This window comes from Oncorhynchus tshawytscha, linkage group LG04 (assembly GCF_018296145.1).
Source record: "Oncorhynchus tshawytscha isolate Ot180627B linkage group LG04, Otsh_v2.0, whole genome shotgun sequence".
NCBI classification, from domain to species: domain Eukaryota; kingdom Metazoa; phylum Chordata; class Actinopteri; order Salmoniformes; family Salmonidae; genus Oncorhynchus; species Oncorhynchus tshawytscha.
Window position 1 is genome coordinate 64,346,982 of NC_056432.1, and position 12,894 is coordinate 64,359,875.

Below are 12,894 nucleotides of genomic sequence, written 5' to 3' on the forward strand. Positions count from 1 at the left end.
CACACACACACACACACACACACACACACACACACGACCTTGGACCCAGGTCATTAATTTTCGTGAGATTTTAAGATTTGATGCTATTAACCCCCTCCCCCTTCCTAGAAAACCCCTGGCTTTCCCCCACTCCCTGCATTCCACTCACAGTACACACACAGAGAGCTGGGAGCCTGGAGATGAGTCACGTCAACGGTCAGAGCCTGAGAGAGAGAGAGACACCAACTGACCTTAGGTTTCACACAGAGGGTCCCATTCTGGGAACAGCCAGACACTACTCAACACTTCATTGCACTGCCCTACATACAGAACAAATATCCTACATCTAAAAACCCACCCTTGAAAACAACATGATCACGTTCCTTGCAGACAGTAAATGTATTATATGATAGATAATGTAGGTCAATATGGGATAATATCATAGGACTCTAACTGGTCAGATATGGAGTTGCCTATTTTAGGGTTGTTTGTAGAGTGTGGAGGGGGCTCCTCTCATCCTGATAATAATGGGAAGTGATGCCACATGACTGGTCATACCAGAGAGACAGAGGCTTCTAGACAGAACACGCCATGACATGGCTGTGCTGTGTACCTCCTCTCTAGCCATCATTGAGGAGGCCATATTTGGCTGATTATCTTCCTGAAAGCATAATGACCAGGAATGACAAAACATAAACTTATGGCTAACAATGCTAGCATGCTATGGATTACATTAGTAAGGAGCATAATTACACAAGGTGGATTAGCTAGCTAGTAAAGAGTATACAGCGCCAGGAAACAAACAATCCCCTAACATGCAAATGAATGAGACGGCCTCATTAAGTTTGCATCCATGTAGCCAGCTGAGTATTTACTGAAGCAAATGAGTGATCCATTCAAGGACACAGCAGCTGGGAGGCTCACCTGGGATTACTAGCAGTCTCTATCTCCTCTCCAATCAGCCATCCATTACCCAGATAAATAAGCTTGACTACCTTACTTACAACCTGAACATCTGCATGTCATTCAGATGAAATGGAAAAAACATGAAAATGCACTGGGCTCATTGGGCTGGCCACTCCTGATATCTTTAGACCAATGCTATGCTTTGTGCACATCTAGTGATTGGTGACAGGCACAGGGTTGAGAGAATTTGCCTATTTAGTAAACCTCCACAATGTTGCTTGTTGAAGTATTTTTAAGTGTCAAAACAGTGTTTTGACCTGCAATGAGATAAAAAGGATGCATAAAATCACCTATGTAGGTTTATTTTGTTTACTTTACACCCCAGATAGCTAGCCATTACATACAAGCAGGGGCGACCCCTCATTCAGGGCGGTTTTGAGCTCCACCTGTTTTGCTTTTTTGTTGTTGCCTGTTTTGCATGTTATTTTGGCATTAATACGTGTCACATATCAGTTCACAAACAACGTAAAAAACTAAAATATAATGGAGTTAATAAACCGGCATACAAAGTTGGTCTCTTTTTTGCTTTCTTGAGTAGGGCAGTTCCAAAATGCAGGGGTTTCAGCCTAGCTCAGTGGTTTCTGTGGAGGTGGGGCAGCCAGAGGAAAATACGGAGCTAAGGGGTTGGTAGTGTTCTCAAGTTGCGCCGTGATTGGCTCAGTGTTCTGTCACGCATGGGGAAACTAGATTAAAAAATAAATATATTAAACCTTTACTTAACTAGGCAAGTTAGTTAAGAACAAATTCTTATTTACAATGACAGCCTACATCACTGCAAAATCTACGGGTAGAGCTCGAAAATTCAAGCCCCTTGGGTGCTGCCATAGAATTACATTAGAAGAAGTGTCCATCCAAGAAAGATTAAGGTCATTGGCCACAGATAAAATGACTTCAAATCACGTTATAGCTACAGTAGCTTTGATTGGAGTGATCATGTCAACATCTTACTTTCAAAATATTAGCTAGCAGTCATCATCATGAATCAAGTCGACAATCTACTGGCAAATCCTTGTCATATGAAGAGAAATAATAAAAGAGAAATGATAGATAAAACGTATCGGTGCTCATCGGCCATTGGACAAACATTACACAACAACTTGGAAATCACAAATCGACGTGCTCAAAACAAATGGTAACTCTGAACTGGGAAATCTCAGACTTCAATGAGTTCAAGACAACTGGGAACTCTGAAGAAAACAAGCTCCGACTGAGAAAATAGGTTTTGAATGGTCATCCAACTCACAATTGCAAGTTGGGAACTCGGGCCTATTTCTAGAGCTCCGACGTCATCATGATTCGCCCTTGTTAATTTCAGAGTTCCCAGTTGTCTTGAAGGCACCATAAATCCAGAGAATGCCAGACTGATTCGAGTTTGATGCCAAAATATGCCAACGAAAGACCGCTGAGCCACCTTCCTGTTCAAGTGAGCACAGTAGAACAAGGGGAGTCCAAAGATTTCTTGCATGCTGCTGCATAAATGTAACATGCCAGGGAGATATATATACTGTAGCTAAGAAAGTAATATTAAGAGTATGCTGTGTAGTTAACTGTTAGTAGCCCACGTGCCTCACCCTAATAAATGTAATCTATTTTCACCTCTTAAATTTTCCCTACTGTTCTGACTTGGTGGTGCCTATAACCTGCTTTAGAGAAATGCAATCAAAGAATATTGTAAGAGCTTTCATTGTCTGCCTATATGCCCCTTTATTTATCCTACAGTTCTGACTTGGTGTACAGGGAGAATACCATAAGAACAGCCCATTTCAAAAGTGCTAAAAAAATAGTTATATTGAAAACGTCTGTCCTAACTCGCTCATTAGTGTCTTAATCGAAATAACACATTGCCTCATCCGCACGTCATCTTACGCCATAGTTTGTACATCTCAATTGTCAGTAGTAAGCACATTTCTTTAATAAGCAAGTCAGCCATATCAGCTATGTTTTTTGAAAGTCAGTAAATTAGGCTGAATGAACTGTTTTGCTGCCTGACAAGGCTCCGCTGATAGCCAGGTGTAGCAGTGGTAAGGTGTTGGGACTGCTATTGGGACAGCTTTATGTGCAGTGCATTTGCAAAGTATTCAGACCCCTCAACTTTCCCCACATTTTGTTACGTTAAACTTATTCAAAAATGTATTTAAAAAATAATCCTCATCACGCAATACCCCATAATGACTAAACAAAAACAGTTTTTTTGGAATTCTTGCAAATGTATAAAAAAAACTATATCACATTTACATAAGTATTCAGACCCTTTACCTTTGGCAGCAATTACATCCTTGAGTCTTCTTGGGTATGACGCTACAAGCTTGGCACACCTGTATTTGGGGAGATTCTCCCATTCTTCTCTGCAGATCCTCTCAAGCTCTGTCACATTGGATGGGGAGCGTCGCTGCACAGCTATTTTCAGGCCTCTCCAGAGATGTTCGATCAGGTTCAAGTCCGGGCTCTGGACATTCAGAGACTTGTCCCAAAGCTACTCCTGTGTTGTCTTGGCTGTGAGCTTAGGGTTGTTGTCCTGTTGGAAGGTAAACCTTTGCCCCAGTCTGAAGTCCTGAGCACTCTGGAGCAGGTTTCGCCGTAGGGATCGTGGCAGGTTCCAGACATGCTGCTTGGCATTCAGGCCAAAGAGTTCAATATTGGTTTCATCAGACCGGGAATCTTGTTTCTCATGGTCTGAGAGTCCTTTAGGTGCCTTTTGGCAAACTCCAAGTGGGCTGTCATGTGCCTTTTACTGAGGAGTGGCTTCCGTCTGGCCACTCTACCATAAAGGCTTGATTGGTGGAGTGCTGCAGAGATGGTTATCCTTCTGGAAGGTTCTCCCATCTCCACAGAGGAACTCAGGAGCTCTGTCAGAGTGACCATCAGGTTTTTGGTCACCTTCCTGACCAAGGCCCTCCAATCAATTTAATTTACCACAGGTGGAATCCAACGTAGTTGTAGAAACATCTCAAGGATGATCAATGGAAATAAGATGCACCTGAGCTCAATTTTGGCTCTCATAGCAAAGGGTCTGAATACTTATATAAATAAGGCATCTGTTTAAAAAAAAATTGTAATACATTTGCAAAAAATTCTAAAAACCTGTTTTCGCTTTGTCATTATGGGGTATTGTGCGTATATTAATTTAAAAAATGTTGAATCGATTTTAGAACAAGGCTGTAACGTAACATTTGGAAAAAGTAAAAGGGTCTGAATACTTTCCCGAAAGCACTGTAGGCCCTAACAGTTTGTGGGCACCGTTTGTCACCGTTAGAGTGCAATAAATGTATTGTTTAGTGTTGTGGCATGTATAAATGTTTTATACAAGATAAACGCTACAGTAACTGAAACTGACCATTTGATTGCTGGAGCAGAATTTCTGCTAATTTGTCTCATAAGAGACGAGGCATATCACAAACAGAGAGCAATTCATTTGGGTTGACAGAGTGACTTTGCTGGCAGGAGTGAAATTCACAGGCCTTGCTATTTCTGGCAGCAGAGGGTGAGATAATGGAATCAAGCTGGTGTAAATGAGTCTCAGTGCTATGCACCAAGACACCTCAATAACAATTAAAGAAATGAGAGGGGTTCAAGGAGAGAAAGTAGAGGGGAGACAAGTAGAAACAGAATAAACTCAGAGAGGAACACCACTATATCAGCTCAACAGCACCGATATACTGTAGCATAGCGTTCTCACACTGGCACTGCTGTAAAATCCCAATGCATGAGATCAACTCTCCTCAGGTCATGGCAGAGAGCATTTTCAGAAGACATCCCACAAGAGTCAGATAGAGAAATCATGTAGGCCTAGGTCTATGTGGAAAGACTACACTCTGGGTACCCACTTCACAAAGCCTGCCAAAAGCCCTGGTAACCTGTAACCAGCTGGCATTTATTTCCCATGTTTTAGTAATATCAGTTCAGGAGAGCATGCTGCGAGAAGAAAAGCAAATCCACCTGGATCTAATGTCCTGGTTCTCTAGATCAGAGACTGTACCAGAGAGATGAACTGAACCTGCAGTTCCCTGACAGGGGCATCAGAGGTAACTGGACCATGAATCAGAGTTAACTGAGGGTCAGATGAAAATGCCCTGGGGGGAGAGAGGGGCTCTCATTAGATTGTTGATGGAGGATGGGGAGATAGCTTGTGTATTACTGTATGGAAGCCTTGCCCTTGAAGAAGACAGCGATAGCAACAGCTGGGAGAGCGGTGGAATGCCAGTGCAATGCTGCAGCCTGCCAGCTTCATGGCCAATCCCAGATGAGCATTATCCCTCCTGCCACAGCGATACCAGCAACTTCTCCATAGGGGCCAAATAGCACTTGGAGAGCCTACACTGCATTTCTGAGGTATCCTGGAAAAACACTACCACAGCCCAATGTGGCAGTCTCAGAAAATGTTATGACACTTGATGAGAAGCCAGTGCCCAGCGAGCCTCTAATAGACACATCACAGTTGACTGTGATTATATCGTCAGAGCCACGAGGATAAAGTACTGTCAATACTGCAGGGCCAGGCTGTCTCAGGACACAAATGAAGGCCAGTGCCATTTAGATTACTTTCAGAGCTTAAAGATGAGGGGAAAAATTTAGGTGGATGTTTTTTCTCCCGAGAGAGAGAATTTCATAGCCAAAGTACTTTACCATCTCACTTCCTTCGATTTTCCACTGTGGTTCATTAGCTCTGTACAGCGTTGATCTCCTCAGAGAGGAGACAGGGGAAGGTGCTCACCTGAAGCCATCTCCCACGTTGACTATCTCCACCTCGCTGTCGGTGGAGGTGACGTTGATCTCCTCGCTGGCTGGGACAGGGGGTGCAGGGCTCGCCTCGATCACCACCACGTCTTCATCCAGAGAAACTGGAACACAACACAGTCAAATCAAATGTTATTAAAATGACTTGCGCCGAATACAACTGGTGTAGACTATATTGTGAAATGCTTGCTTACGAACCTTTCCAATTGATGCAGACTAAAATATATATGTACATTTTTTAAAACTAAGACAAGAGGAATAAAATACAATATACAAGAATGGAACTATATACAGGGAGTACCAGTACCAGATCAATGTGCAGGGGTACGAGGTACATGAGGTAGATACACTACATATACAGAAGTATGTGGACACCCCTTCAAATTAGTGGATTCAGCCACACCTGTTGCTGACCGGTGTATAAAATCGAGCACACAACCATGCAATATTTTTTTTATTATTTCGTTAACAAGGCATGTCAGTAAAAGAACAAATTATTATTTTACGATGACGGCCTATTTTACAACGCTGGGCCGATTGTGTGCCGCCCTATGGTACTTCCAATCACGGCTGGTTGTGATACAGCCTGGAATTGAATCCGGGTCTGTAGTGACGCCTCTAGCACTGAGATGCAGTGCCTTAGACCGCTGTGCCACTCGGGAGCCAAAAGGTTAGTAACTTTCAACGTGGCACCATCATAGGATAACACCTTTCCAACAAGTCAGTTCGTCAAATTTCTGCTTTGCTAGAGCTGCCCCGGTCAACTGTAAGTGCTGTTATTGTGAAGTGGAAACGTCTATGAGAAGCAATGGCTCAGCCATGAAGTGGTAGGCCACACAAGCTCACAGAACGGAATAACAGAGTGCTTGAAGCGCGTAAAATTAGTCTGTCCTCGTTTGCAACACTCACTACTGAGTTCCAAACTGCTTCTGGAAGCAATGTCAGCACAAGAACTGTTCGTCGGGAGCTTCATGAAATGGGTTTCCATGGTCAAGCACCGCACACAAACCTAAGATCACCATGCGCAATGCCAAGCGTCAGCTGGAGTGGTGTAAAGCTCGCTTCCATTGAACTTTGGAGCAGTGGAAACGCGTTCTCTGGAGTAATTAATCATGCTTCACCATCTTGCAGTCCGACAGATGAATCTGGGTACCGCGAATTCCAGGAGCTCGCTACCTGCCGGAATGTATAGTGCCAACTGTAAAGTTTGGTGGATGAGGAATAATGGTCTGGGGCTGTTTCACGGTGTGGGCTAGTCCCCTTAGTTCCAGTGAAGGGAAATATTAACGCTACAGCATACAATGACATTCTAGACGATTCTGTGCTTCCAACTTTGTGGCAACAGTTTGGGGAAGGCCCTTTCCTGTTTCAGCATGACAATGCCCCTGTGCACAAAGCGAGGTCCATACAGAAATGGTTTTGTCAAGATCGGTGTGGAGGAACTTGACTGGTCTGCACAGAGCCCCGACCTCAACCCCGTCGAACACCTTTGGGATGAATTGGAACGCCGACTGCGAGCCAGGCCTAATCGCCCAACCTCACAAATGCTGGTGGCTGACTGGAAGCAAGTCCATGCAGCAATGTTTCAACATCTAGTGGAAAGCCTTCCCAGAAGAGTGGAGGCTGTTAAGCAAAGGGGGGGGACCAACTCGACATTAATGTCCATGATTTCGAAATGAGATGTTCGATGAGCAGGTGTCCACATAACTTTGGTAATGTAGCATATGTACATGAAGGCAGGGTAAAGTGACTAGGCACCCGAATAGATAAGAGTATACTGAGGAGAGACACATCTGGCAATTTGACCTGTAAGTCCTGATGTAAACATTGTTGAACTGATAATGATCATATAAAGTAGCTGGAAAAGTCGCCGGAAATCCACTTTACGTAAATAAAATTGCATCCGTTTTAGTATGCAGTTAATTCCAGAGGTTATACTGTACATGTTTGTTGCTGTATGTTGCAGGCTCTGTTGTGAAGATGGCTGGTTGACAACACATGACCTCATGTGTGTTACGCAGCAACATAAAACAACCTCCACCAGCATCTTCTGGTGGTTCTTCCTCACCATGCGAGAAACACCCTCAAAGCTAAATAGGAGTATCAGTATCAGTATAAATGAATATCGATTGTGGTGTGGTGTGCAGGCTAACAGTCTGTGTACTGGGCCTGTGTGAAATGTAGGTCAGCAAATGCTGCTCTGCTCTCCACTGTCTGCAGGATTTGCAGTGCAATCTCTGCATCTGCACTCTGATTGGTCCCCTGTCTAGTATCTCTCATTCCAGCCATGCCTGACCTGGCCTCACTGTCAGGAAGAGGCCCAGGGTGTGTTCAATACACTTAACATTTCATAACATCGAACCAGGAAGGCAAGAGGCTTATTTTTGTCACACCACCCCAAACAGCTAGTTCTAAATGTGGTCCTTATACTGACTGTCTGTTTGATCTACAGACATATTTTTACAGATTTAAAATTACAGATCAAAAACTAAATTCATTCTAGTCCACTGTGTATTATTACTATACTGAAATGATTGTAACATTAGGTTCAACTGTGGCATGTGTTGCCTCATAGATGCTGTGTGGTTTGTGTGTGTCTGTGCAATGAGCAGTGGCTTGTTGCTCTAGTGAACACCACTGGGTGCTGCTGCTTAGCACCCTCTCCTAGCCTAGCTACCTCTCTCCCTCATGAAACATACTGCTCTACACAAACACTTCCTGGTTCAGGGAATGTAAATAAGAAGACTATATGACCTCACATCTAACAATGGCCGATGTGACTATTGACATTGACAAATAAGAGAAATGTCCTGGCAGCTATCTTTGAATAGATATTTATTTCAGTGTGTAGTGTCTGCATTCTCCATTTTGCAGTTGAGAAAGGGCCGATTGTGACCTCAGGGGTGTATGCAGCTTGGCATAACACACAGTATGGACAGTTGCTGATAGAAATGTAATGTATAGAACGGTCATGATTTCATATCCTACTGCAAGGAATATGTCTATAATGTGACATGAATACAGGAATTACAGTACTAAAACACTCCTGTCATGTCCATGTATTTAAAGTCTGACGAATAGGCAGCTTGGTGATTGGGCCTTTTAGTGTACATTACATTCATCCCCTCCTCTGGCCAATAGAGATCTATCTCTACTAACTGCCTCCTCTCCTCTCCTCTAAACAATGGCATAGTTTCTCCTCTGAGAGCCCTTGTTGTTAGCAAGATACAGTGGGGCTTAGTGCTTGAGTCAGTCCTCTCCACCCACCTACTTCCCATAGCAAAGACACAGAGGCAGCCTCGCCCCATGATCCCCTCGATCCTTCCCCAGGGCCACTGAGTGGAAACACTATTACAGCTTAGCTACACGAAGACATTCAACTGAGAGAGGTGAAAGAGGGTAGGGCAGGAACGGAAAATTAAGAGTTCCTTGAAAAATGGCGTTCTTTGGCTTGTGTTGTAGCGGTGCAGCTCAGGAAACAGCAGGTGGTTGTCAGAGGCGTGCTGTGCTGCTCTACCCTGCTGTACTGTGGTGTGTTGTGGGGAGGAGAAGCTGGGTGCATAAACCCAGACACCTGCAGCTCAGACAGAGGAAGAGGCTTGGTTTCTGGGCTGCCAGGTTTGGAGCTCCGGGTAGCGGTGCAAGGTCGGTTAGCCCCCATCAGCAGTACCTACCCACCTTGCGTGCAAAGTCTATTTTCCACTGGTATTCACAGGTCAGGGTGACTCAGCGGTGTGATAGAGAGGAGCCAGTGAGTGACCTCGGTAGAACAAAGAGAATGTGCTACATAATAATGACCGTGCGCAAGACTGAGATATGTGGGAGGGAAGATGCTATTGCTACTCAACAGGAAATTCAAAATGCGCATATATAGTCTGAAACTTGAAATGTGTGTGTGCGCAGCACCGGGCCTTTCTATAGCACCTTTTATAGCAATCGATGCTGGCCCTCCTTTGGATGTCTCAAAGTGAAACACATACATTAGAGCTCCATCAAAGCATGTATATTCATGGTAACTGCTGAAGAACCAGCCTCACAGGTTCCTAAAGAGGCGTATGAATATGAGAGGGAAAAAAACTGAAATGTCCCTTGAACATAGGCTAAAAATGCCTGAAACAAAGAGGGCTATGTAAATTCATAAAAATCCTAACAGGCTTGGCCATGGCCCAGGGGTCATATTCCAGCAAACCCTTGGGCTTAACTTCTATGTGTGTATTCCACTGCACAAGAGCTATGTTCAAAAGAATGGAAAATGCTGGACTTTTCACTGCCTCTACCTGTGGCACCTACAAAGCTGCAGAGCTCAAACACTGCGGACAGAATTAAAAAATAAAACAACTTCAATACCCACAGATACACCCACAGAGATGGTCGCCTTGCTTCGAGTCCTAAGGAAACTATGTAGTATTATGTTTTGAAATGACTAGCGCCACCCATAGCACTCACTTCTGTCATCATGAAGTGCTTTGAGAGACTAGTCAAGGATCATATCACCTCCACCTTACCCCCCCTAGACCCACTTCAGTTTGCATACCGCCCCAATAGGTCCACAGACGATGCAATCGCCATCCCACTGCCCTATCTCAACTGGACAAGAGGAATACCTATGCAAGAATGCTGTTCATTGACTTACAAATCAAATCAAATCAAACAGCTCAGCATTCAACACCATAGTACCCTCCAAGCTCATCATTAAGCTTGAGGCCCTGGGTCTCTCAACCCCACACTGTGCAATTGGGTCCTGGACTTTGATGGGCCGTCCCCAGGTGGTGAAGGTAGGAAACATCTCCACTTCGCTGATCCTCAACACTGGGGCCCCACAAGGGTGCATGCTCAGACCCCTCCTGTACTCCCTGTTCACCCATGACTGCACGGCCAAGCACGCCTCCAACTCAATCATCAAGTTTGCAGATGACACAACAGCAGTGAGCTTGATTACCAACAACGACGAGATGGCCTACAGGGAGGTGGAGAGGGAACTCGTTATTGTGGCGCCAGGAAAATCGACCTCTCACTCAACGTCAACAAAACAAAGGAGATGATCGTGGATGTCAGTAAACAGCAGAGGGAGCACCTCCCTATCCACATCGACGGGAGAGTAGTGGAGAAGGTGGAAAGTTTGAAGTTCCTTGGCATACACATCACGGACAAACTGAAATGGTCCACACCACACAGACAGCGTGGTGAAGGCGGCACAACAGCGCCTCTTCAACCTCAGTAGGCTGAAGAAATTTGTCTTGTCACCAAAAACTTTTACAGATGCACAATTGAGAGCATCCTGTCGGGCTGTATCACCGCCTGGTACGGCAAGCACACCGCCCTCAACCGCAAGGCTCTCCAGAAGGTGGTGCGGTCTGCACAACGCATCACCGGGGGCAAACTACCTGCCCTCTAGGACACCTACAGCACCCGACGTCACAAGAAGGCCAAACAGATCATCAAGAACAACCACCCGAGCCACTACCTGTTCACCCCGCTTCCATCCAGAAGTCGAGGTCAGTACAGGTGCATCAAAGCTGGGACCGACACAATGAAAAATAAATAAAACATCTCAAGGGCATCAGATTGTTAAACAGCCATCACTAACACAGAGAGGCTTCTGCCTACAAACAGACTCAAATCAGTAACCACTTTAATAAATGGATCACTAGTCACTTTAAAAAAATTACACTTTAATAATGTTTACATATCTTACATTACTCATCTCATATGTATATACTGTATTTTATACCATCTATTGCATCTTGCCTACACCGCCCGGCCATCGCTCATCCATATATTTATGAATATATTCTTATTCCATCACTTTACATGTGTGTATTAGGCAGTTGTGAAATTGTCAGATTACTTGTTAGATATTACTGCACTGTCTGAACTAGAAGCACAAGCGTTTCGCTACACTCGCATTAACATCTGCTAACCATGTGAATGTGACCAATACAATTTGATACACCCACACCCATCCTAGTCATGTGATATTGTGCTTTGTTCATAAAATAGCCTCGCTCTGACTGAGCTAATTCATCAATCAATATTTAGGCAGCTTTTCTCATAGCTGTTGAGCACACAGAGCGGGGAAGGTCAGCCACAAACCAAACTAGGCTCAGGGATTAAAATGGTCTCTTCCACAATCAGAGGAGGAATGTATCTTTTACTAGAGCTTTATTTTGATCATTTTCTCTAAATAAAGTAACAGTTTACTGGAGTCATGTGTTTGAGAGTGTAACAAGCATTCGGTTGATGTTCACTTCCAAATCAAGTGTCCTTCCAAATAATGGGGGAGAGGGAGACCGTAAACAACACACAGTTCTGGCTACAGTGAGAGTGAAAGTGCTGCCAGCCTGGTGAAAGAAATCCCAATTCTGAGTGTCTTCAAAAATGCCTGGTAGGACATCTTTCAGCATAATGGAACAAAAACAGTGTAATGGTTGCTTGGCCCCCAGGCTACACATCTCATTTCCTGAGAACAACACCACAGAGGCCAAATATATTCCCCCCAATACAGTTACAGTGAGACTGGATAAAACTGTAGGAATAGGCTGTGTACATACACACTGTAAATGTATATTCTGAAGGCCATTCATGCATTTCTTTGCTCAGTCTTTTCTCTTGAGGCAAAAAATATGGAATTGATCTCAATTCTGAGCAAAGCGGATTCACCGAAATTAGCTTGCATTAGATTCATTTGACATGAAGGAATTTGACAACACATTTCTGGGGTGTGATGCACCAGACTCACTAATGTGGACAAAATTATGAGATGTTTGGCTCTGCAACATCAGGACGTCCATGACCTCCCCACCCCACCCCACCCCACCCCCACTCCATACTAACAAGGCCTGCAAAGCAGACAGCTGGGAAACAGAGCAGTTGGACATGAGTGAACGGTGCTACGGGTGGAGTCTAACCGTGATTCAACTCTGGCTGGCTGGCTGGCTGGCTAACAGTGTGCGACTCCTTTGCCTGTGGTCTGTTTTGTGGGGTGGCAGGTAGACTAGTGGTTAAGAGCATTGGGCCAGTAACCGAAAGATCGCTGGTTCGAATCACCGAGCCGTCTAAGTGACAAATCTGTCAGTGCTCTTGAGCAAGGCATTTAACCCTAATTGCTCCTGTAAGTCGCTCTGAATAGGAGCATCTGCTAAATCACTAAAATGTACAAATGTAATGATCAGTACAATTTACCCTGGTCAGAGCAGCTTCATGTCATACGTCATT

The 12,894-nt window shown here is 44.4% G+C and overlaps 1 protein-coding gene across 1 annotated transcript in view; it reads right to left on the minus strand.

Annotated features, from left to right (window-relative positions):
• Window positions 1-12,894, minus strand: part of LOC112249182 (E3 ubiquitin-protein ligase Arkadia) — a 41,196-nt gene that overhangs the window by 16,028 nt on the left and 12,274 nt on the right. Inside the window, 1 exon segment of the mRNA XM_024418904.2 lies at window positions 5,657-5,783. Coding sequence (XP_024274672.2) covers window positions 5,657-5,783 — 127 coding nt within the window.